General features: G+C 44.5%; 1 protein-coding gene across 1 annotated transcript in view; it reads left to right on the top strand.

Annotated features, from left to right (window-relative positions):
* The window catches only part of tgfbi (transforming growth factor, beta-induced), a 69,639-nt gene that overhangs the window by 25,562 nt on the left and 16,788 nt on the right, over positions 1 to 27,289 (top strand). The window contains exons 3-9 of the mRNA XM_067996223.1: positions 2,859 to 2,923; positions 7,398 to 7,555; positions 9,331 to 9,495; positions 9,626 to 9,772; positions 11,827 to 11,968; positions 12,724 to 12,936; positions 25,248 to 25,385. Of these exons, the coding sequence (XP_067852324.1) occupies positions 2,859 to 2,923; positions 7,398 to 7,555; positions 9,331 to 9,495; positions 9,626 to 9,772; positions 11,827 to 11,968; positions 12,724 to 12,936; positions 25,248 to 25,385 (1,028 nt within the window). The remainder of the gene's footprint in view (positions 1 to 2,858; positions 2,924 to 7,397; positions 7,556 to 9,330; positions 9,496 to 9,625; positions 9,773 to 11,826; positions 11,969 to 12,723; positions 12,937 to 25,247; positions 25,386 to 27,289) is intronic.

A 27,289-nucleotide genomic window follows, 5' to 3' on the forward strand; every position in this document is an offset into this window, starting at 1 on the left:
GAGGACAGGTGGGGAGTTCAGGACTGTTGGTGACTTGGGAGGTGTCGTTGAAGTTACTGATATCGCTCATGAATGAAGTGAGCACGCAGAGCCCTGGCAGACAGGGCCAGTGCACCTTGTTGCCTCCTTGCGTCTTCCTCCACTTCCCTCTCCATCTCCTCCTCCTCCTCTGCCTCCTCCTCCTCCTCCTCCTCCTCCTCCTCATCCTCATGTTCCTCTGCCTCTGACTCAGGGTCTTGCCGGATAGGCGGTGGCAAGGGTTATTCCCTTCTAAGGGCGAGGTTGTGCAGCATGCAGCAGACAATGACAATCTTGTCACCTGCTCAGCAGAGTACTGCAGGACTCCTCCAGAACAGTTCAGCCAGCGCAAATGTTGCTTTAGGAGGCCTACAGTGTGCTCGATGATGCTCTGTGTGGCCATGTGGGTCTTGTGTATGCCTGCTCTGCACGTGTATGTGCATTCCTGACCGGAGTCATGAGCCACCTCATGAGGGGATAGCGCTTGTCACCCAATAGCCAGCCTTTGACTTGCCAAGCTGGTGCAAAGATAGTTGGGACGTTGGATTGCCACATAATGAAGGCGTCGTGACTGCTGCCAGGGTAGCGGGCATTGACCTGCACATTGAGGGAGTGGAACCCATTTCTGTTCATAAAAATGGCTGAGTTGAGATGTGAAGCACACATGGCTGTATTTTTTTTTTATTCATTCATGGGATGTGGTGTTGCTGGCAAGGCCAGCATTTATTGCCCATCCCTAATTGCCCTTGAGAAGGTGGTGGTGAGCTGCCTTCTTGAACCGCTGCAGTCCGTTTGGTGAAGGTACTCCACACTGCTGTTATGCATGCAGTCAATGGCACCCTGCACCATGGGGAAGCCAGCAATGTGAGCAAACTATCCTTCTCGCTTGTTCTGCTTCTCTGTCAAGAGGGAATGTGATGAACCTGTTGTGCAGCTCGTACAGTGCCTCTGTGACCTCCCTTATGCAGCAGTGCACTGCAAACTGCCAGATGTTGCACATATTGCCAGCAGAGGTCTGAAAGGATCCAGAGCTGTAAAAGTTCAGCACCACGGTTACCTTGACAGCCACAGATAATGCTGTCCTTGGCCTGCTCTGAGGCTGCAGTTATGGCTGCAGCAGTTGACATATCACCGTCACAACCTCTTTGGTGAACCGCAGCCATCGGATGCACTGATCTTCGCTCGTGTTGAGGTAATGTATTGTTCTCTGAAGGCCCTCTTGGGATACAGCCTCCTGCTCAGTGCCCTGCATCTCCTCCACCTCCTCCTTCTCCTCCTCCCTCTCCTCGTAGCGTGACCCGCTCTGCGTGGCCTCTCTGCACGCTCCTAGTCGTGTTCTATACCCAGCGGGAGCTCTAGCAGGCCACCCATGGTTGCCAGGAATCTTGTTCAGCACACTGTTGTAAATGACACCAACAGTAATGCAGGATCTACCAAACCACTCTTTATATACTATAGCAACTCTATCCAAGTATAGGAAGCTTCAACATACATGTATAATTGCACGAGCAGCCAGAAGCAATAATCCAGCCGCTAACCTGCAACTCCTGCATGATGCCTTTAAATAGCAATGGTGGGGGGGTTCTCCAGGCCATCTATGACATGTTTTCAGCTGTTCATGGTTAAGAAAGTTCATTGGCTGGAATGTTGAATGCCAAAATGGTGTCTATCCCTTTAAATCAGCGTTGCACACTGATCTAATGCATAGTCTCGATACTTTACATGATGCCGGCGTTTGTTATCTGTGTGTGCACAATCCCCTTTACTAAGATGGCATCTGGCGCAAGTCATGCACGTGCATTCTGGATGCCATTTTGGGGCCTTAGAAGGCCGCCTAGCGCCTGACAAATGGGCGCTACACGGCCCAATTTCTGGCCCTCAGTGTCTTATAAATGTCTTCAGTTTCTCTCATTATGTCTCCTATGGTCTCATATTAATATCACTTCAGCCATTTAATCAGCTCCTGTTTTTCACACTTTTTCTTCTCTCACATGTGTCTGTGTGTGTCTGTTCACCTGTCATATCTTCCAGTTCTGAGGAAGGATCCACACCTAAAACATTGACTTGTCCGTTCTTTCCACTGATGCTGACTGACCTGACTGACTTTCCTACATTTTTTCTCTTTGTGTTCTTGTTTTTAATGGTGTTGAATGAGAAAGCAACGTTGGCCATGACACCAGCGGAACTCCCCTTCTTTTTTGGAATGGTGCCATGGAATTATTTACAACCTCCTGAGCAGACAGAGGGGGTTTCAGTTCAATGACTTATTCTAAAAACGGCACCTCTGACAATGCAGTACTCCCTCAGTACTCCCTCAGTATTGCACTGAAGTGTCAGCCTAGATTATGTGCTAAAGTCCTGAAGTGGAGCTAAGACTCCACGACCTCCTAACATAGAGGTGAGAGTGGTAGGAACTGAGCCAATCTGAAATGAGGTCTAGGGCACAATAAGTGCTTCCACTTTTTTGCACCCAGTGGCAGCTTCAAGTTTGGATGGACCTGATTCCATATATAAATGATCCATAGTATATTGGATCCTAGCCTGTAATTACATTTTACATTGAAATATTTTATTGTATTCTATACTTTCCAGAGATGCCCACTGTAAGTTGTTGATAACTAAAAATTTCAGTTAACAAATGACCTTCCTTAAAGCATTAATGTAAGACATTTGTTTTCATTGTAATAATTCTAATCCATACCCAAACCCAAGTCCTGATCCAAACATAAAGACCAACACTTCTTCAGGCATAACTTTATGCAGCAAAATGTTTACTTTACTAGAGGGAGAAAAAAGCCAATTTGCCATGATTAGAAACCCATTATTGATTTGTTTTACAGGGTTATAAGCTATGAATGCTGCCCGGGATATTCCAAGGTGCATGGTGAGAAAGGCTGCCCTGCCGGTAAGATATTATCAATAATCAATACATCATTATTAGATCACAGAATTCCATGGGGTGTTCTGATCAAGGTCCTTAAAATGGTACAGTGACATCTGTGCCCACACCTTGAAACCCAGGGGTGTTGGGCACAGGCTCAAAGGAACAATTGGTCAGTGTCAATAGAGAGGGAATAGTCCCAACCAGGTCTAAAGGGTCGACATGAGTAGATGTAGATAACGTGATTGGAATTTTTGTCACAGTTTGGTGTTGTTCTGTAAAATGAACACAGCTCATTCAAATATGGTTCTGAGTTTATTTTTCTGTACACTTTCATTTTTCGGGACTTTGATTGATGGCAGGGGAAATGTAGATTTTTGTCTTATGAAAAAGCGCAAAATGTGACAAGGAGTCCTAGCTAAGGTTTGTGCCATGCTTCATGGGCTCCACAAGAAATCTGAGGAGCACATTCACCTTCACCTTGCCCTCAAGAATGGTCAGTTAGATTTCCTGCATCCCAGTTAAAATCTTCCTCATTTGCAGTCAGATTCAAGGGAGCTAGGTAATTGCATTGACTCAGTCAGCGACCATCCTCCATTCGATTTGCACCCGTGCTTTTACTGGAGGGTGGCCTTCAGCCCAAATCGGGAGATCCTCCTATGTTGCCCCTCCTGCAACGCCAGCTTTTGAACAGTGTTACCTACACATCTCTACATTGGCATTGTGAACAACTAGTCCACTTCTCTGCCACTACCACAACTTCTACTCTTTTGGTGAATTGCAGCCTTTTAACAGCTGCTGCCTCACACATTTGCTCAGCTAACCATGCTACTGACCAAGCTCTCGAGGCAAACTTTTCCCCTGCCTGTAGCATATTCAAAATAGGGGTGGATGTTGGAACACAAAATTTAGCATGGCTCGTACCATGCATGCAGATGTGCCCACTCCATAGCCGTACACAGCCCCAGTTTTGTAAGGGAAATCAGAATTTTTGGGCTCACTTTCTGAAAGTCAAGTGCGGGTGCGTTGGGCATGGGGGGGGGGGGAAGAAAATCGGAGAAATCCGGAGTGAGAATGAATCCGGCTCCAGCCCACCGACTTCTGCGTTGGACCCAGACACATCTGGGTGCGGGCGTGCTTGAGGAAGCCGGTGGGAAGGTATTTAAAGCAGTAACCATCTTCAGCTGCTTCATCAATGACCTTCCCTCCATCATAAGGTCAGAAATGGGGATGTTCGCTGATGATTGCACAGTGTTCAGTTCCATTCGCAACCCCTCAAACAATGAAGCAGTCCGAGCCCACATGCAGCAAGACCTGGACAACATCCAGGCTTGGGCTCATAAGTGGCAAGTAACATTTGCGCCAGATAAGTGCCAGGCAATGACCATCTCCAACAAGAGAGATTCTAACCACCTCCCCTTGACATTCAACGGCATTACCATCGCCGAATCCCCCACCATCAACATCCTGGGGGTCACCATTGACCAGAAACTTAACTGGACCAGCCATATAAATACTGTGGCTACGAGAGCAGGTCAGAGGCTGGGTATTCTGCGGCGAGTGACTCACCTCCTGACTCCCCAAAGCCTTTCCATCATCTACAAGGCACAAGTCAGGAGTGTGATGGAATACTCTCCACTTGCTTGGATGAGTGCAGCTCCAACAACACTCAAGAAGCTCGACACCATCCAGGACAAAGCAGCCCGCTTGATTGGCACCCAATCCACCACCCTAAACATTCACTCCCTTCACCACAGGCGCACAGTGGCTGCAGTGTGTACCATTCACAGGATGCACTGCAGCAACTCGCCAAGGCTTCTTCGACAGCACCTCCCAAACCCGCGACCTCTACCACCTAAAAGGACAAGAACAGCAGGCACATGGGAACAACACCACCTGCACGTTCCCCTCAAAGCCACACACCATCCCGACTTGGAAATATATCGCCGTTCCTTCATCGTCGCTGGTTCAAAATCCTCAAGCTCCCTTCCTAACAGCACTGTGGGAGAACCTTCACCACACGGACTGCAGCGGTTCAAGAAGGCGGCTCACCACCACCTTCTCAAGGGCAATTAGAGATGGGCAATAAATGCTGGCCTCGCCAGCGACGCCCACATCCCATGAACGAATATTTAAAAAAATTAAGGGAGTTGAACTTGTTAAACTACTAAATTTCATGTTGATTGAAGCAGGGAAAGGAGTTTACCTCTGCCTCAGCGTGTTTCCCGTGGCCTCTGAAACACGCCATGGTGAAGGGGCCATGTTTCAGCCAGCAGCTGTTTGGACATTTAAGTGCCTGCTTGACAGATGGGGATTAAAAAGTGAGTTATTGCAGTAGCGCACGCAGTTCTCGCAGGCAAACTTTTGGCTGCGAGCTCTGTGTTTAGACTGAAAATTCTAGGTTTACACTCAGAATTCTTCTGTTTAAGGATATTTGCCAACTTTTGGGACTGCCTCAAACTGACACCAACAGGATGGGGGGGGGGGGTGGGGGGCGCGATGGCTGCATTCACCAGTACATCCGAGGATGAACAACATCACCAGCCTCTCCAGGCACGGCGTGCACTTTCACCACTTGCAGCTCCACAACACAGTGCTGCACCACAGGCACCTGCACAAGAGCACAGAGGCCAACAACAGAGGGAGCGACGTCGCAGGAGGCACTACCTTCGCCAGAGGGTCTACAAACCGAGGCTCAGTTTCCTGGACCTCTCTGAGGAGCAGTGCGTACGGAGGCTCAGAGTGAGTCGCCAGGTGGTCGCAGACATCTGCAGCCTCCTTCATGCCGAGCTGCTCCTGGTTGGGCTGAGCAGCATCTCATTACCCGTCGCTGTTAAAGTCACCACTGCCCTCAACTTCTTCGCCCCTGGATCATTCCAGGGTGCCACCGGGGACATCGCCAGGTTCTCTCAGTCATCTGCACACAAGTGCAGAAGGCAGGTCACCGACGGCTTGTTTCGCAGGGCCTCGCACTATATCAACTTCCCCATGGATGACCTCAGCCAGACGGAGAGGGCAGTGGGATTCCACTCTGTGGCTGGCTTCCCACGGGTACAGGATGCAATCGATTGCATGCATGTAGCAATCCGAGCACCTCCACACGATCCAGGACTGTTCATCAACAGAAAGGGCTATCACTCCATCAACGCTCAGCTAATTTGTGACCACCACAAAAGATTTCTTCGTGTGTGTGCGAGATTCCCTGGCAGCTGCCACAGTTCCTTCATTCTGAGGGAATCCAACATCCCGGACCTCTTCCATGCACCAAACAACCTTAAGGGCTGGCTCCTCAGGGACCAGGGATACCCCCTGCATACGTGGCTCATGACACCTGTAAGATACCCCATCAGTGAGCAACAGTTATCTGTGAGGTTAACTATTTGTTGTGGCCCCCCTCCAGTCCTCACCCTCTCGCGTACATTTTGCACTCTCTTCTCCTAGAAGGGGAGAAAGTACAGACCCGTGAGTGAGTGATGGTGAAGTGGTCAGCCGATGAATGCATTGGTTTGGGTGAGGCTGACCGTGAAAGAGATGTATCAGAGGGTGAGCATGAGACAGACATCACATTGGATTAGGATTGGGGTGAGTGGTAGTGGTGGGGTCACAAATGGGGAGGTGAGGAAGTGCTCAGGAAGTGAAGGTAAGTTGAGGATGAGCCTTAAGTGGGTGTGAGGAGTGATGTGATGGAGTAGGCTTGGCAGTGCAGAATGAGTTGGGGGGAGTGGTGGGGTGATGTGCGACACGGAATGCAGGAGAATCAGTAAGTGTACTCACTTTGGCTGACCTAGTCAAGTTATTGAAACGCTTCCTGCACTGAACCCAGGTGCAGGATATGTTGCTGCTGCTGGTGACCTCCCCTGCCACCTCGAGCCAGGCCTTCTTGGTGGCAGAGGCAGGGCACTTCCTCCTGTCAGCTGGGTAAAACAGTACCCTCCTCCTCCTCACCCCGGCCAGTAGCACCTGAAGTGAGGCATCATTAAATCTTGGAGCAGCCTTGCCCCTTTGCTGCTCCATTATGTCTTTTTGGACTTTGCTCCAGCAAAAGCTATTGGAGCAATGGCCCTTTAAAGCCAGGCACTCCAGCTGACAGTCTGTCATGCGGGTGCGCAGTCCGCCCAATGCGCAGCTTTCAGACTGCAAACCCAGAGGCCACGTTAATGACCACCAATTAAGCCGCGATCGCGTGGGGAACAGTAAGTTTTTATTATCCGGGTTTGCCGCATGCCCATTGACCCCCCCACCCCACCTCACTGCCACCCCACCGCCTTTTTAAAATTGAGCCCATACCCTGGAGGGGAGCAGCATACGTACAGGATTCTGTGCTTTTACAGCAGATACACTTGTGATTTAGACAAACAATAGCTAACTTAATTACCATTGCATACTTATAACTGTCTTGCCACCATTTTGTTCATATGACCAATCATATTATTATAATTGTTAACACATTCTGACACTGTAATGAAATTTTATCTGCGTCCTTTACTCTATTTTGCAGCATTACCGATTAACAATATCTACAACACCCTGGGAAGTGTTGGATCAGCCACCACTCAGCTGTACTCTGACCGTGCCATCCTCAGACCAGAGATCGAAGGACCTGGAACTTTCACAATCTTTGCTCCCAGTAATGAAGCCTGGGCTTCTCTGCCTGCTGTAAGAACTCAATGCCGCCTTTAAATTTTACTTTACTTTGAAGTGCACAAAACCATCATTGATGTGGTCAGATATTCTTAGTTAGATCTCCTGCATATCATTTATAGACTAGCTGTTACAATTAAGAGCCCACTTCTTCTGACACATAGAATAGGTAAAGAAAGAACTTGCATTTATATCGCACCTTTCATGACTTCAGGATATCCAATGAAGTACTCCCGAAGCGTAGTCACTGTTGTAATGTAGGACATGCAGCAGGCAATTTGCGCACAAGGTCCCACAAACAGCAATGATATAAATGACCAGCCAACTTGTTTTAAATACTCCGAGAGGGCAGACGGGGCCTCGATTTAACGTCTGATCCGAAAGACGGCACCGCTGACAGTGCAATCTACCCTCAGTACTGCACTGAAGCGTCAGCCTAGGTTATGTGCTCAAGTCTCTGTAGTGGGATTTGAACTCTAAGGCAAGAGGCACTGAGCCAAGACTGACAAGTTGCTTACATTAATGTCAATAACAATGAAAGACAAATACTGTAAATGAAGTTATAAAATAAATAACAGAAATCAATGGAGCCATTTAGAGGATCAAAAATGTATGAGTCAATACTTACTACTTTATTTTTCTCTTCTAATTTTCTCCCCTTACTCCACCTCTCTTAAATGTAGTAGATCAGCTTAGGGTATGAAACTCCAGTACCTCACCCAATAAGCCAATGGGGTCGATTTTGAGTGCCCTTGCCTGGTGTTAATTGGGGGGTAAGGGCCTTAAAATAGGGTCAGTAGCCTTACCGCCCCCTTAACACCCGCAATACATTTTAAAAGGGGCCTACCGCTGGGTATCCAAAGCGCCCACCTGTTTCAGGTGATAGGTCCCTTTTCATATGGAGATTGGGGTTGTACGGCACAAATAGGACTCCGATTGCCATTTTAGGTAGGAACTGGTCAGAGTCTGCACAATGCAGTCTCCAATCAGTTCCATGGGCGATGGAAGAGAAGAGGCCCTCAATAGGTAATTCTTGAATTATTTTTGTGGGTGCCGGAGGAGTACTCCTGCTCCGCCGGGGCCCACAAAAATAATCTGGGCCGCTGCCATCCCAGGACACCTGTTTGGTGCCCTGCAGCTCGCCCGCTGCCCAAGAGTCAAAATCTACCTCATTCTTACATATTAGCTAAGAATGTGAGTGTTGGTGGGCAACTTCAGCCTAAGACCCATCACAGCTGAGCCCAATCTTTTCCTCACATGACACCCACACGTGCACTCCCAACCAGGGGCCATTGGATGGCAGTCATAAGCAGGAACCATAAAATATTGTTTTACTTCTTAACCTGTGGATACTGAAGCCAAATGAAATATGCCAATCTCCACTTTGGCTAAAATGGGATTTAACCAGGTACTTTCTTGAGCAAAATACTGTGGATGCTGGAAATCTGAAATAAGAACAGAAAATGCTGGCAAAACTCAGTAAGTGAGGCAGCATCGTGGAGAAAGAAACAGAGTTAACGTTTCAGGTTGAAAACGTTCTGATGAAAGCTCTTCGACCTGAAACATTAACTCTTGTTTCTTTCTCCACAGATGCTGCCTCATTTGCTGAACTTTTCCAGCATTTTCTGTTTTTATTTCAGGTACTTTCTTGATTTGTGTGGTTCAACACCACACCATATGGAGCACTTACATGTAAGAGGAAAAATAAGTAATCTGTTAATAGAATGTCTAATGGCTGAAGGTTGTTTATAGTTTCTTATTCATCTATTTGCCTTTTTCCTTAAATGCAGGAAGTTATTGATGCTCTCGTGAGCAATGTCAACATCGAGTTGCTGAATGCCCTACATTACCACATGGCTGACAGACGCATTCTCACAGATGAACTGAAACATGGAGCGACATTGCCTTCAATGTACCAAGATTTAAATATATTCGTACACCACTATGCCAATGGCGTAAGAAAGACTTATCCTTTGTAACTATTCTGCAAATACATTGCATTGCATCCTCTGTATCGCTTGATCTTTGCTGTTTTAAGTGTTTTTGAAGACCAGTTCAAACATTGTCTGTTTATATTCAATACAGGTTGTTACAATCAACTGTGCTCGAATAATTAAGGCTGACCAGCTTGCAACCAATGGTGTTGTGCATGTCATTGACAGAGTCATCACAGCTCTTACAAATACCATTCAGGATACTCTTGAAGTTGATGATACCTTTCAGCAGCTTAGAGTATGTATAAAAGGATTGACACTTTAGCTAAAATAGCAGACAAAGGATTATCATGTGAATGTGCAAAGTATTTATCTGCTCATATTGTAATTTCTAGGATTCTGTATTTAACATCCCTTCATTGTAGGATGATGTGGAGATGCCGGTGATGGACTGGGGTTGACAATTGTAAACAATTTTACAACACCAAGTTATAGTCCAGCAATTTTATTTTAAATTCACAAGCTTTCGGAGATTTTCTCCTTCCAGCCAGTGGTTTATTCTATTTGATGCCATTTTCACCCATAAAATAAAAAAACAATCATGAATTATGGAGACAATGCAATTTCCCTGTGCTTTTCACTCAGGGAAAGTTTATTATGGGCACAAAACATAGGGGAAAGGGCAGAGACATGAGACAATGGGCTTCTGACCTCTTTACCTTGCCCTGGGATTTCCAGGACTTGAGTGGCAAAATGTCTCCTTCTACAATAAGTGCAGACAAAGGCCAGGCAGGTAAATGAGGTGGGTCAGGGATCACCCACCACAATTTTCTCTAGGTTTGCCAGAATGATACCCAGATGCAGGAGTGCCTGAAGAAGCTGTCATTAGTCCTTGTACTTGGCCGTCCTCAGATCAGAGGGTCTGAAAGTGACAGGCAGCAAGCTGAAAAAGGCCAAATAAGAAAGTGGCCATGCTTTTTTTCCAGGAACACCTTGAATCCTTCACACTGCAGTTGGCCACTATTTCCGCTACTGCAAGTCACTTAGGCCTGTAGAACTTGTTGGCTTTCCATCCTCGGTTCTAGGTGCAGGTCCCTGGTGGGAGAATGTCTGAGTCTGAGGCAAGTTTGGGCCACGTAAATGACTTGACTCTGCAAACTCGGTGAGTTCAAGTTAGTTCAGGCGCAGCACACTTCCCCTCACTATTGCCCAGATATGGGGAAGGGAGGCAGGAAAATTAGCCTCAATATTATGCTAAAGGAAGCCATAGTACAGGATACTGTTGTGTTGGGAACAGCTCAAAAGGCCCATGTTCCTGACTAGAGAAACATTCTTTAATTGAGTTTGATGTGGTACATTTGAGGGTTAAATTGGATAATCCCCGAAAACGGGTGCTACGCAGTCCAATTTAACCCCAGTTGAGTTTCCATTTTGTACTAATAGAATTGGAAGAGTTTTAAAGGGAAAATGTCAATATTTCTTTACACTTTTCTTGTACTAATACTGTCTATATCAGATTAAAAGCATTGCAATTGTATGTATATTAGCATTGATTGAAGGAAATAGTAGCAAAATAATTGCCTGGACTCGCTTTGGGTTTTAAACCCGATCATCTGTTTAATGAATTTGCCTGAATGGCCTGTCATCTAGATGTCAGGATTTCTTTCCAGTTTCAAATCTATTTGCCTCAGTTGGTAGAATCCTTACCAATCAGAGATTTGTGATTTCAAAATTGACTTTGGAATTTGAGCTCTATCTACATTGGCACCAGGGGCATTGCTCTGTTATGAAGCTGTTCTTTAATTTTGTCCACTTTCCATGGACTGATTAGGATCCTGTGGCAGTACTTGCAAAGTGCAGTGGGTAACCTCAATTCCCATCCATTATTCTCCAAAGAAACCCTTGTGACCATTGATCCAAAATAAACCATTGTAAGATGTGAAGCTGCACCCCGATGGGTTGACACAAATTGGCATGAAGTTGGCGGTTTCATACAACTGTTCCCTTCCTAATGCATTTCTTTTCTATGAATTATTATGTACCTAAAGGCTAATTCCACAAATGTGTGCTGCTGGTGGGGAGCCTCGGCTGCTGGGGCCCTATATCAGCAAATCCTTTGGACGGAGGATCATGAGGAGCACCCCTGCAATTTCCTGACATATTCCCAGTGGACAAGATTCCACACCAACAGAGTGCATTTATATAATCAGCTTTAAGGCGTGCAATAATTCAGAAGAAATTTGTTAAGAAAATAACAGTTGTGGAATTTAAAAACTGTAGCAGATTATTTCTCTCTGTGTTGAGATTTTTGACATGCACTTCTTACCTGTACTTCCATACTGCATGTTGCAGGCTGCAGTGGCTGCTGCGGGTCTTGAGGATATGCTGAGCAGCGAAGGAGAGTACACACTCTTTGCTCCCACTGATGAAGCATTCAGGAAGATACCACCTGCCACTCTGAACAGGATCTTAGGAGATCCCGAGGCTTTGAAATGTAAGGTAGAACTTAACAATTCAATATGGTTGCTAATGCAAGCCAATAAATTATCTAAGATTCAGCTTGTACATCACCCAGGTATACATTCTTTATGTGTGAGCCTGGACAGTGAGTGTTGGCAGTCTGATCAATAAGAAAAGCATCACAATCAAATATCATAGTATAGTACAGCTCAGGAGGAGGCCATTCAGCCCATCCTGCCTGTGCCGTCTCTTTGAAAGAGCTATCCAATCAGACCCACTCCCCTGCTGTTTCCCCATAGCCCTGTATTTTTTTCCCTTCAAGTATTTATTCAAATCCCTTTTGAAAGTTACTATTGAATCTGCTTCCACCATCAAGTTCAATCCTGTTTCAATTTGCACCCTTAACAATAGGGATCCTTAGATAACAATTAGGAGCGGTAACTCGAGACAATTAACAGGCACATGGGGCTTCAATTTAGGGTCTCATTTGAAAGGAAACACCTCCAACAATACAGCGCTCCCTTAATACTGTATTGAAGTGTCAGCCTAGTTATGTGCTCGAGTCCTGGAGTGGGGCTTGAATCCATGACCTTCTGACTCAGAGGCAAGAATGCTACCAATTGAAATCTCAGGTTATACTGTACACTTATTTTAATGAATTTTAAACAATAAACTCAGTTATATGTAAATATCATACATCGATTTAAAGAAGAGAATATTTGAGTATAAGGCATTTTATTTATTTAGCAACAAATGAGTGAAAATTCTCTCACTGCATCATTTCAACAGCTCTGCTGAACTACCATATTTTGAAAAAAGTGCAATGTGCAGAAGCCATCATCTCAGGCGCACCTATGGAAACCTTAGAGGGCATGTCATTGGAGGTAGGCTGCGATGGTAACAGTCTTACACTCAATGGCAAGACCATCATTACCAACAAGGACATACTAACGACAAACGGGGTCATTCATATGATTGATGAGCTACTGATCCCTGATTCTGGTAAGCAGAGGCCCATGGTATTACTGTTCTGCCTCATTAATATTGAAGGAATTTTCTGTAAGGATGAAGATGATCTCAATGTAACATAAATATCACAGTTGTTGATATAACTGAAACCTTTGAGGATTATGGAAATCTACCAACATTCCAATTACTTTCTTAATTTTGTAAGTACTATGAATGAATAGAATTCCTCTAATTCTTCATATAAATATATTTATACTTTATATTCTACCCATGATATCATCAGCTATTCACCATAAGACAGGAATCGTGTCAGGTGATCAATGATTAAGGGACACTGTTCATAATAAAGTATTTACGAACATATGGAAATGACGGACATGAAAAGACCAGCTTCTCCTTCAAGGCTGTCCCATAATGTCATGGTGCAACTTAGGCATGCCATGACCCTCCAACTGCCATCCTACTGAGAAAGACAAAAAAAACAAAGGAAAAAAACCCTAGGGCAGTATTAGGGAAAATAAACTCTGAGAAATTTCTCTCCAACCCCCAGTGGCAATCAAACAAGTTTTAGGATCCCACAGTAACTGGGGGGACACATCCCAAACACCCACCTAACTTTTATAGGTAGTGATGTCGGCAACAGCAAGGAACTCATCCAGTTTCAATGTTTGAAGTGAATCCACACTTACCGCACAAGTCGCCAGTGTTCCATAGGTTGACAACTCTCTGAAAAAAGAAAAACCTCCTGACATCTAACCTAGTTTTATGCTTATGTAACTTATACTCATGTTGCCTGCTCCTTCCTAACCTATCTAGCTCAAATAGCCTATTCACATGGACCAAATATAATTCCTTTATTATTTTAAAAACCTTAGTTAAACCTCTGAAATCTACGCTTTTCTAGGTTAAAAAGCCCCAGCTCCCTAAGCCTGTTGTGGCAACTAAGTGCCTTTAAGCTATGTATCAATCTAATGGCCCTCCTCTGAACCTTTGCTAGGGCCTCTATCTTACCCACCATGTGAGGGGATCAATATTGGACACAGTATTCTAAATGAGGCCTAACCAAGGTCCTATACAAGGATGGTACCGTACTTTTTTGTTTTGTATTTGATCATCCTGGCAATACATCCCAACACTTTGGGGTCAATTTTAGGATGGCCGAGCGGGTGCGTCATTGTGGGGGGGGTTCCTAAAATTGGGGAATCCCGGACCGGGTCTGGAGCCCGGCTCCAACCTGCTCACTTCCGGGTTCCCCAATGATGCGAATCGGTGTGCGCACAGCCCCCGCATGCGGGACTCCTACCGGCAATTAAAGCCGGCAGGATGACAGTTTAGATAGTTAGGGAAGTACTTGAGGTCGTTGACAGACCTCATTGAGAAGAGATTTTAGCAGGGATGCGATTTTGGACTCTCCTCAGCATGTTTCCCATGCTGTGGGAAACACTCCCTGTTGTTGCAGACGTGTTTCAGTCAGCAGCCATTGGGAGATGCAATGGATTACATAAGAACATAAGAAATAGGAGCAGGAGTAGGCCAATCGGCCCCTCGAGCCTGCTCCGCCATTCAATAAGATCATGGCTGATCTGATCCTAACCTCAAATCTAAATTCATGTCCAATTTCCTGCCCGCTCCCCGTAACCCCTAATTCCCTTTACTTCTAGGAAACTGTCTATTTCTGTTTTAAATTTATTTAATGATGTAGCTTCCACAGCTTCCTGGGGCAGCAAATTCCACAGACCTACTACCCTCTGAGTGAAGAAGTTTCTCCTCATCTCAGTTTTGAAAGAGCAGCCCCTTATTCTAAGATTATGCCCCCTAGTTCTAGTTTCACCCATCCTTGGGAACATCCTTACCGCATCCACCCGATCAAGCCCCTTCACAATCTTATATGTTTCAATAAGATTGCCTCTCATTCTTCTGAACTCCAATGAGCAGAGTCCAAATCTACTCAACCTCTCCTCATATGTCCGCCCCCTCATCCCCGGGATTAATCGAGTGAACCTTCTTTGTACTGCCTCGAGAGCAAGTATGTCTTTTCTTAAGTATGGACACCAAAACTGTATGCAGTATTCCAGGTGCGGTCTCACCAATACCTTATATAACTGCAGCAATACCTCCCTGTTTTTATATTCTATCCCCCTAGCAATAAAAGCCAACATTCCGTTGGCCTTCTTGATCACCTGCTGCACCTGCATACTAACTTTTTGATTTTCTTGCACTAGGACCCCCAGATCCCTTTGTACTGCAGTACTTTCCAGTTTCACGCCATTAAGATAATAACTTGCTCTCTGATTTTTCCTGCCAAAGTGCATAACCTCACATTTTCCAATATTGTATTGCATCTGCCAAATCTCCGCCCACTCACCCAGCCTGTCTATATCCCCCTGCAGGTTTTTTATGTCCTCCTCACTCTCCACTTTCCCTCCCATCTTTGTATCATCTGCAAACTTTGATATGTTACACTCGGTCCCCTCCTCCAAGTCGTTAATATAGATTGTAAAGAGTTGGGGACCCAGCACCGACCCCTGCGGAACACCACTGGCTACTGGTTGCCAGTCCAAGAATGAACCATTTATCCCAACTCTCTGCTTCCTGTTAGATAACCAATCCTCCACCCATGCCAGAATATTACCCCCAATCCAGTGATTCTTTATCTTGAGCAATAATCTTTTATGTGGCACCTTGTCGAATGCCTTCTGGAAGTCTAAATACACTACGTCCACTGGTTCCCCTTTATCCACCCTGTACGTTATGTCCTCAAAGAACTCAAGCAAGTTTGTCAGACATGACTTCCCCTTCGTAAAGCCATGCTGACTTTGTCCTATTAAATTATGTTTATCCAAATGTTCTGCTACTGTCTCCTTAATAATAGACTCCAAAATTTTACCCACCACAGATGTTAAGATAACTGGATTATAATTTCCAGCCTTCTGTCTACTACCCTTTTTAAATAATGGTGTTACATTAGCAGTTTTCCAATCTGCTGGGACCTTTGCCGAGTCCAGAGAATTTTGGAAAATTATTACCAAAGCATCCACAATCCCTACTGCCACTTCCCTCAAGACCCTAGGATGTAAGCCATCAGGTCCAGGGGATTTATCTGCCTTGAGTCCCATTAATTTACTGCTTACCAATTCCTTAGTGATTTTAATCGTATTTAGCTCCTCCCCCACTAGAGCCCCCTGTTTGTCCAGTGTTGGGATATTCTTAGTGTCCTCTACCATAAAGACTGAAACAAAATATTTGTTCAGCATTTTTGCCATCTCCATGTTTCCCACCATTAATTTCCCGGTCTCATCCTCTAAGGGACCTACGTTTGCCTTAGCCATCCTTTTTCTTTTTACATAACTGTAGAAATTCTTGCTATCTGTTTTTATATTTTTTGCTAATTTATTTTCAGAATCTATCTTCCCTTTCTTAATCAATCCTTTAGTTACTTTTTGCTGTCTTTTGAAGTCTTCACAATCTTCTATCCTCCCACTAAGTTTGGCTATGTTATATGTCCTTGTTTTTAGTCGGATACTATCCTTAATTTCTTTACTTAGCCACGGATGGCTGTCATTTCTTTTACACCCTTTTTTCCTCAGTGGAATATATATTTTTTGAAAGTTGTAAAATAACTCCTTGAATGAACACCACTGCTCATGTACCATCTTACCCTTTAATCTATTTTCTCAGTCCACTTTAATCAATTCCGCTCTCATACCATCATAGTCTCCTTTATTCAAGCTCAGTACACTTGTTTGAGAACCAAACTTCTCACCCTCTAATTGGATATGGAATGTAACCATGTTATGGTCACTCATTCCAAGGGGATCCTTAACTAGGACATTATTAATTAATCCTGGCTCATTACACAGGACCAGGTCCAAGGTTGCTTGCCCCCTTGTAGGATCAGTTACATACTGCTCAAGAAATCCATCCCTAATACACTCAATAAACTCTTCCTGAAGGCTGCCCTGCCCAATTTGATTTGCCCAGTTAATATGATAGTTAAAATCCCCCATAATTATAGCTGTTCCCTTATTACATGCCCCGACTATTTCCTGATTAATACTTCTTCCAGCAGAGTTGCAACTATTAGGAGGCCTATATACTACGCCCACTAATGTTTTTTCCCCGTTATTATTCCTTATCTCTACCCAAACTGTTTCATTATCCTGATCCTTTGTCCCAATATCATTTATCTGTATTACAGTGATTCCTTCCTTTATTAACATAGCCACCCCACCTCCCCTTCCTTCCTGCCTGTCCTTCCTGATTGTTAAATACCCTGGCATATTTAATTCCCAGTCGTTGTCACTCTGCAGCCATGTTTCTGTAATGGCCACAAGATCATACCCATACGTAGTTATTTGTGCCGTTAACTCGTCCATTTTGTTACGAATGCTACGTGCATTCGGATAAAGAACTTTCAAATATGTTTTGTGACACTTAGTTCCTGCTTTTTCCTTTTTTAACACTTTACCTTTTACTCCATACCTTCTGTCCCTTCCTGACATGCTTTCCTCTGTCTCCCTGCTCAGGTTCCCAACCCCCTGCTGGGTTAATCGCCTCACGCCTTCTAGTTTTTATTTTATCTGTCGTGCCTAAAGTACACTTTCTTTCCGCTGCTCTACGCTTTTCCCTCTCACTTGTTCTTGAACAACTGTTTGTACTCTTTGTATTGTAGATTTCCCCTGGGTCTTCCCCACTCTTGCTGCTCTCAATTTTATTCCCTTCTGACTCCCCGCTCAGGTTCCCATCCCCCTGCCACTCTAGTTTAAACCTTCCCCAACAGCACTAGCAAACACCCCCGCGAGGACATTGGTCCCGGTCCTGCTCGGGTGTAACCCGTCACGCTTGTACAGGTCCCACCTTCCCCAGAACCGGTCCCAATGTCCCAGGAATCTAAATCCCTCCCTCCTACACCATCCCTGCAGCCACGCATTCATCCTGTCTATTCTCCTGTTCCTATACTCACTAGCACGTGGCACCGGTAGTAATCCTGAGATCATTACCTTTGAAGTCCTGCTTTTTAATTTATCTCCTAACTCCTTAAATTCACCTTGCAGGACCTCATCCCTTTTTTTACCTATGTCGTTGGTACCAATATGGACCACGACTACTGGCTGTTCACCCTCCCCCTCCAGAATGCCCTGCAGCCGCTCCGTGACACCCTTGACCCTAGCACCAGGGAGGCAACATACCATCCTGGAGTCACGTTTGCGGCCGCAGAAATGCCTATCTGTTCCCCTTATAATTGAATCTCCTATCACTATAGCCCTGCCACTCTTCTTCCTCCCCTCCTGTGTAGCAGAGCCACCCGTGGTGCCCCGAACCTGGCTCTTGCTGCTTTCCCCTGATAAGCCATCTCCCCCAACAGTATCCAAAGCAGAATATCTGTTTGAGAGGGAGATGGCCCCAGGGGACTCCAGCTCTACCTGCCTAGTCCTTTTACTCTGCCTGGCAGTCACCCATTTCCTTTCTGCCTGTGTAATCTTTACCTGCGGTGTGACCACCTCACTGAACGTACTATCCACGATAGTCTCAGCATCGCGGATGCTCCACAGTGAATCCACCTGCAGCTCCAGCTCCAAAAGACGGCTAGCCAGTAGCTGCAGCTGGACACACTTCCTGCACACATGGTCGCCAGGGACACTGGTAGTGTCCATGACTTCCCACATAGTGCAGGAGGAGCATATCACGGGTGCGAGCTGTGCTGCCATGACTTGCCTTAGACTTTCAGACTCTCCTCCCTCTCTTGGTCTCTCCTTTTATACTGTGCTCACCTCTCGGACTCTCCTGCCTCACCTGTGACGTCGCACAGTAGTTGTCTCTTGTTGCAGGTCTGCTGCTGCTTTTATTCCCCAATCTCAGTCTTCTACTCTCAGGTCCACTGCCGCTCTGGGGAAAAAGTTAGGAAAAGCAAGGCAAAGCAGCACCTCCTCCCCCCACTTCACCGAACTCCCACATGTACCAAACTCTCCGTTCACACTGTGTTGTCCGCACACCGTGCTGTTCACGCTGACAGGCCCCTGTATTTCTACAGTTTGTGACTCAGATGAGTCAGGCCTGCCCCACCTTCAAGTACCAGTTTAATCTAGCTAACCAATTAACTTGCTACAGCAGCTCTCTTGACAGATTCCTTGACAGTTGGAGGAAATACCTCATTCATTGCAGCAGGGCACTCTGTCACCTCAGACAAAGTTTTGTCTGCCATACCATGGTCTCCACACTCAAAATTATTAAATCATACCCTAAACTCTGCTGTCCAAACACATTTACCTACTTTGCAGACCCCCTCACACTCACACCGTCAGGATGGGGGGGGGGTCCATTGCTGCGTTCATCACTCCATTGGAGGACGAGCAACATCACCAGCCTCGCCAGGCATGCTGTCCACCTCCGCCAGGTGGAGCTACACAACACAGTGCTGCGCAACAGGCATCTGCACAAAGTAGTCGTGTAACTACACACACACCCACTGTAGGGTGACCTAATGGGTGGCATCAAGGGTGTTCATGGAGAACCTCATGAAAGGGTCTTATTGCACAAGCCAGTCAAGAATGGCCATGATGTGGCAGTAGTGGTGACAATATAATGTGTAATGTGAGTTAATCAGAAATCAAATATAAGTAAAAACCATGACAAACCCTCAAACACACTTGTGCATCCCCTTCATGCTTACGACATGTTTGCCTTACCCTTCCTACTACACATATGTGATGCATGCCCTGTGGCTGCAGCACAGGTGGTGGCAGTTGGGGTGAGGCTGACTGTGAAAGAGATGCATGAGAGGGTGAGTATGAGATAGGGCCATGAAATTGTATGAGGATTGGGTTGAGTGGTAGTGGTAGGATGAGTACTGGGGAGGTGAGGAAGTGCAGATAAGATGAGGATGAGGTTTGAGTGGGTGTGAGGAGTGATGTAATAGAATAGTGTTGGCAGTGCAGAAGGAGATGTGGGGTGGGGGCAGTGATGTGGCAGACAGAGTGTAGGGGAATGAGTAAGAGTACTCACTTCGGCTGACCTGGTTAGGTCATTGAAGCGCCTCCTGCACTGTATGCAGGTGCGTAATAGGTTGGTGGTGCTGGTGACCTCCTCTGCCACTTCGAGCCAGGCCTTCGTGGTGGCAGAGGCAGGCCACTTCCTCCCGTCCGCCGGGTGGAAGATCTCCCTCCTCCTCCTCACCCCATCCAGTAAGACCTTGAGTGAGGCATCATTAAACCTAGGAGCAGCCTTCCCCCGGGCTGCTCCATGCTGTAATTTTGCCTATTTTCTGCAGCATCAGTCAGAGCAGGACTGCCCTTTTATATAGGGCTCCTCCAGCTGACAGCCTATGATGCAGGTGCGCAGTCTGCCCGCTGCGCAGCTTTCCAGCGCGAAACCCGAAAGCCAAGGTAAGTGGCTTCAATTTACTTATGATCGCGTGGGGAACCCACCGATTTTACTGGGCTGGTTACTTACGCGCCAAGTCGATCCCCCGCTGCCAATCCGCCTCCCTCCTAATATCGGGCCCTTTATTTGCTTTTGCTAAAGCCTCGTGCCATTGGTCGTGAACCTTCAGAGATTCATGACACTCAGTGGCCGACTGACTCCCCAAAAGGGCTCGGGAATTGACATGTAAAATGGGACCACTGATTTGTGAATGTGGGCAACATTGTGGCAAAAAAAGCAGAATCAACGATTGCTTAAACTCACTTAATCTAGGGGCTATTACAAATATGATAGAAAGACAACCTTCCATCACCTCTGTCCTGGTTAAAATTGGATGTTTGCCCCAGAAGTGGAAGTACAGTATTGCAATATACTGTGCCATCCAATTCCCTGGAATGAATTTATTAACTGGAACACTGTACATGCTTATATAGTGGTGTTAGAACTGAAAGTGCCAGGCTAACTGTATGCAAGCCAAAGAAAACAAGCATACATTGTACAGAGACATAGACAAGTGACCTAATGCAGGTACAACACCATAGAGGGAAAACAGACTTACATCTGAGTTCAGACCATTTAGCACTGGGATTGCTCATGCTGTGAATGGTACACCTTCTAAAACTGTCATAAGTTAGTTCTTGGTAGCAAATATGATACGCTAAATGGATTCCAGGTTGGTGAAACTGGACCCTCTTTTCCAGAAGCTATGTTAAAAGTCTCCAATAACCCCTTCTCCGTCAAGGTGAGAAAACCTTTTGGTTCAGGGAGGGAGAAGGTGCAAGATACCCATGTGTGATTTTTATTACAATGATGCAATGCACAAGAGTTGCAGTAATGTATTTGAAGACAATTGATGGCGTTCTATCATGTGATTGTGAACAAATAAAGGTTTTCTGAACATTTTTTGTATTCAGATGATACACCTTTAAATCATTGGCATCAATGATTTGTGATCGTGGAACATGGAACATCAACATCTTGACAACCTAGAAAAACTCAGTTACCTGGCATGCCGAGCAATTCAAGAAAAAAGAATAGAGTAGGAGTAAAAGTGAAATGGACAGCAAGGGGGAAGGATTTGTAAAGTAGAATGGACAGGATTTTGGTATTTTGATATAAAAGCCTTTGCTAAAATACTTCTGAAGTATTAGGTAGCAGGCCAGGTTATTTTTGTGCAGCCCAAAGGAACATTCCTGTTCCTCCTGGTCCCACAAAAATACATTCAAACTTTCTTTTGGGCTCCTCTTTGGCTGGACCACCAGCTGAAACTGGGCAGAGTATGCACGGCATATGCCCCAACCCCAATCTGTCCTAAAATGGCAATCGGGGTCCGATGTACATTGGGATCCTATGCACACCATAGGACTCTTATTAACATATTAAAATGGCCTACCGCATGAAACAGATGAGTACTTTAGCTGCCCAATCATAGGCCCCTTTCAAGATGGCAGCGGCCAGAGCACTAGCATAAATGGGGCAGAAAGCCATTTTCATTACCACTACTGCCACGTTTATGTGGGGCACCCATGTTAAAATCTAACCATTTGTCTCAATTCAGTAAGAGTGCTTATTCAGACTACCATCCGTAAAGAGAGGAGAATTCACTTTGTGGCGCATGATACATTCCAGTAGCCAAACTTTGGTATAAGGGTTCTCTGTTATGATTCCTGGGCTATACGATCATTTATCTGATGTAGGACAGAAAATGGTGCACTCATGCCCATATGGATGTTAGGTCCACTTATTGGAATGACCAGTGATACTGAACCAAGAAAATATCTAGTATAAAAATCCAAAAACTGTGACACATAATGTTTATAAGATAGATAAGGTACTGAATCATCTTCTATTTTCTAGGAAAAACCTTATTTTAATGTTGTGACATCAATAGATGTTCGATTATTTTCCTGCATTTTTGCATATCCAATATCACATTGTATATATAATCAGAGAATCATAGAATCTTTCAGCACAGAAGGAGGCCATTCGACCTGTTGTGCCCGTGCCAGGTCTTTGAAAGAACTTTCCAATTTAGTCCCACACCTCAGCTTTTTCCCCATAACCCTGCAAATTAGTCCTCTTCAAGTACATGTCCAATTGCCTTTCGAAAGTTCCTATGGAATCTGCTTCCACCACCCTTTTAGGTAGTGAGTGCACTCCAGATCTTAACAACCCTCTGTGTGAAAACATTACTCCTCATTTCCCCTCTAGTTCTTTTGCCAATTATTTTAAATCTGTGACCTCTGGTTACCGACCTATTTGCCAGAGGGAACAGTTTTTCCCTACTTGCTCTATCAAATCCCTCCTAGATTTTGTATACCTCTAATAGGTCTCCCCTTTACCGTCTCCGCTCTAAGGATCACAATCCCAGCTTCTCCAATCTCTCCACATAACTCTCATCCATGGTATCATCCTCGTAAACCTCCTCTGTACCCGCTCCTAGGCCTTGACATCCTTACTAAAGTGTGGTGCCGAGAATTGTACACAACACTCCAGCTGAGGTTCACTACCAGTGATTAGTAAAGGCTTAGCATGACTTCTTTGTTTTTGTATTCAATGCCCCTATTTATAAAGCCAAGTATTCCATATGCTTTCTTAACCACCTTATAAACTTGCCCTGCCACCTTCCAAAATTTGTGAATATGCACCCCCAAGTCCCTCTGCTCTTGCACCCCCCTCAAAAGAGTACCATTTAGATTATACTGCCTCTCCATGTTGTTCCTCCCAAAATACATCACTTCAATTAATCGGCATTAAATTGCATCTGCCATGTGTCTGCCCATTTCACCAGTATGTTTATGTCCTCCTGAAGCCTGCTACTATCCTGCTCACTATTTACTATGTTGCCAAGTTTTGTATCATCCGCAAACTTCAAAATTGTACTCCCTATACCCAAGTCCAGGTCATTTATATGTAACAAGAAAAGTAATGGTCCTATTACCGATCCCTGGGGGACCCCACTGCATACTTCTTCTCTCAATCAGGTTAGTCAGACACAATTTGCCTTTAACAAATCTGTGCTGGTTGTCCCTTACTAATCCATGCTTATAGAATTATAGAATCATTACAGCACAGAATGAGGCCATTCAGCCCATCGAGTCTGTGCCAGAATGAGAATCTCCAAATGTGAATTAATTTTGTCCTTGACAATGGTCTCTAGTAGTCTTCGCTCCACTGAAGTTAGACTGACTGGCCTGTCGTTAACAAATTTATCCCTCTCCCCTTTTTTGAATATACATTCTATTAATCCTTTGATGTATAGCATTCATTAACACAAAGCTACTCAGCTATGTAATCTCAGCAAGCTAGTCATTGGCCAGCCATGATTTGAAGAAACACAGTTCGATATACATTACGAATGTGAGTTCCTGGTGCAGAGTCTCACCTTCCGAGAGTGCATATCAAGAAAACATGGGCAGGTGTTGATAATATCCCAATTTGTACGGTCATTGGGTGAGAGCCTACAGGGGAATGCACATTTGTAACATTTACCCAAATAAGTAGAGAATTAACTGCATATAATATTCAAAACATCAGATGCTCAGAATTGAATTATGAAGATCTGCAAAGTGCCCCACTGACTTTAAGCCGTGCCTCTTGTGCATAGATTGGCGTTGAACCAACATGGAGGACTGTGTTCCTTCAGAATACAGTCTTGTAATGAAATGATTTCATTTGAAAATATCATAATATAAACATTTTTTATTATATAACATAATCTAAACTAGTATATCCATGGAATTGTACCTGGCTGAGAGAAACTCCATTGGAATCCTGTGCCAGTTACTTGCTTCAAGCCTTTGGTATTAACATTGCAAACTGAGAGTTCCTGGGAATTTAAACATTTCAAGATGATAGAATGAGTCCAACTGTACTTGTTTCTTTTAGTGAAACATTGAAGTACAGAGCACCAGCCTACTTGCTTTCTTTCATATTATAAAAACTTGTTCTTTTAAACAAACTTTAACTTGTTGAGATTTTTCACCTTTTCAAAACCAATGAGCAGAAGATCCAGCCTGACTATGCCATACTTTTTTAAATGTAAGGAGTTGTACAACACCAGGTTATAGTCCAACAGCTTTATTTGAAATCACAAGCTTTCGGAGCTTTGCTCCTTCCTGACGAAGGAGCAAAGCTCCGAAAGCTTGTGATTTCAAATAAAGCTGTTGGACTATAACCTGGTGTTGTACGACTCCTTACATTTGTCCACCCCAGTCCATCACCGGCATCTCCACATCATGGATACTTTTTTAATACTGTGTATTTTGTATGGAGTTGACAGCCTCTTTTATCTTCACTTACTTTTTGACAACTTCTCCCATTGCTCTGATTTATTTTCTGATCTCTGAACCTTGAATAGTTTTGAGATACTCACTTGTCCCTTCAGTTTTAACTTTCCACTTGACCTGAGCAGGTTTTTGTAGCTAACAAAAATTGCTTGTAATCCTCAGCAAAATTCATTTGATTGTCTGACAATTCTTTGGATTTTTTTAAAGTTATAAATCTTTTACTTTAAATAATAAACCAGCTTCACAATTATTTTGTTTATTTACATCAGACATCTTTCAGTTTTTTGTTTCTCATTTGTTATGTTATTAATTTTGGTTCTTTCATTGTTTTACTATCAGAAGTCAAGTATCATTTATGCTGCAGGTATTTAAAACATCACAATATAAACAGATTTAATTCTGATTAAAAGGTGTAACTCAATAAGTATGTGTAACTGCCATATCAGAATTCTTCTTAAGTCAGTGATACAACATCTACAGCATATCTACAAATGGAATTAAAATACACACTTGTGAAACTAATGCCTTTGGGTTAGAAAAACCTTTCCAGCTTTTAAATATATGACTTTAATAAAGACTTGTTGACTTTCTGCTACAGTTGTTCTAAAAGACTTATTTATCTTGACTGTTTTGCAGCTAAGACCCTCCTGGAGTTGACTGAAAGACCTGGCGTCACCAAGATTGGTAGCCTCTTCAAACAAGCTGGTCTGACCTCCCATTTAGAAGGAACAGAGCGTTTAACTCTACTTGCTCCTCAAGATGTGGCGTTCACGGGTAAATGGAATCTGTGCACTGTTTACATTTTGAAAGAAATTCAAGTTGACTATGTCCTTTTTCTCTTAAAAATATTCAGCCAAGCATAGTCTTCAAAGAAACAATAAAAAATGGTAAACTGCACAGTGTGATTGGACAGTGCTGTTCTTGATTATAGAATCATAGAAGTTACAACATGGAAACAGGCCCTTCGGCCCAACATGTCCATGTCGCCCAGTTTATACCACTAAGCTAGTCCCAATTTCCTGCACTTGGCCCATATCCCTCTATACCCATCTTACCCATGTAACTGTCCAAATGCTTTTTAAAAGATAAAATTGTACCCGCCTCCACTACTGCCTCTGGCAGCTCGTTCCAGACACTCACCACCCTTTGAGTGAAAAAATTGCCCCTCTGGACCCTTTTGTATCTCTCCCCTCTCACCTTAAATCTATGCCCCCTCGTTATAGACTCCCCTACCTTTGGGAAAAGATTTTGACTATCGACCTTATCTATGCCCCTCATTATTTTATAGACTTCTATAAGATCACCCCTTAACCTCCTACTCTCCAGGGAAAAAAGTCCCAGTCTGTCTAACCTCTCCTATAAGTCAAACCATCAAGTCCCGGTAGCATCCTAGTAAATCTTTTCTGCACTCTTTCTAGTTTAATAATATCCTTTCTATAATAGGGTGACCAGAACTGTACACAGTACTCCAAGTGTGGCCTTACTAATGTCTTGTACAACTTCAACAAGACATCCCAACTCCTGCATTCAATGTTCTGACCAATGAAACCAAGCATGCTGAATGCCTTCTTCACCACCCTATCCACCTGTGACTCCACTTTCAAGGAGCTATGAACCTGTACTCCTAGATCTCTTTGTTCTATAACTCTCCCCAACGCCCTACCATTAACGGAGTAGGTCCTGGCCCGATTCGATCTACCAAAATGCATCACCTCACATTTATCTAAATTAAACTCCATCTGCCATTCATCGGCCCACTGGCCCAATTCATCAAGATCCCGTTGCAATCCTAGATAACCTTCTTCACTGTCCACAATGCCACCAATCTTGGTGTCATCTGCAAACTTACTAACCATGCCTCCTAAATTCTCATCCAAATCATTAATATAAATAACAAATAACAGTGGACCCAGCACCGATCCCTGAGGCACACCGCTGGACACAGGCATCCAGTTTGAAAAACAACCCTCTACAACCACCCTCTGTCTTCTGTCGTCAAGCCAATTTTGTATCCAATTGGCTACCTCACCTTGGATCCCATGAGATTTAACCTTATGTAACAACCTACCATGTGGTACCTTGTCAAAGGCTTTGCTAAAGTCCATGTAGACCACGTCTACTGCACAGCCCTCATCTATCTTCTTGGTTACCCCTTCAAAAAACTCAATCAAATTCGTGAGACATGATTTTCCTCTCACAAAACCATGCTGACTGTTCCTAATCAGTCCCTGCCTCTCCAAATGCCTGTAGATCCTGTCCCTCAGAATACCCTCTAACAACTTACCCACTACAGATGTCAGGCTCACCGGTCTGTAGTTCCCAGGCTTTTCCCTGCCACCCTTCTTAAACAAAGGCACAACATTTGCTACCCTCCAATCTTCAGGCACTTCACCTGTAGCGGTGGATGATTCAAATATCTCTGCTAGGGGACCCGCAATTTCCTCCCTAACCTCCCATAACGTCCTGGGATACATTTCATCAGGTCCCGGAGATTTATCTACCTTGGTGCGCGTTAAGACTTCCAGCACCTCCCTCTCTGTAATATGTACACTCCTCAAGACATCACTATTTATTTCCCCAAGTTCCCTAACATCCATGCCTTTCTCAACCGTAAATACCGATGTGAAATATTCATTCAGGATCTCACCCATCTCTTGTGGTTCCGCACATAGATGACC

Source organism: Heptranchias perlo, chromosome 14, assembly GCF_035084215.1.
Source record: "Heptranchias perlo isolate sHepPer1 chromosome 14, sHepPer1.hap1, whole genome shotgun sequence".
In the NCBI taxonomy this organism is placed as follows: Eukaryota; Metazoa; Chordata; class Chondrichthyes; order Hexanchiformes; family Hexanchidae; genus Heptranchias; species Heptranchias perlo.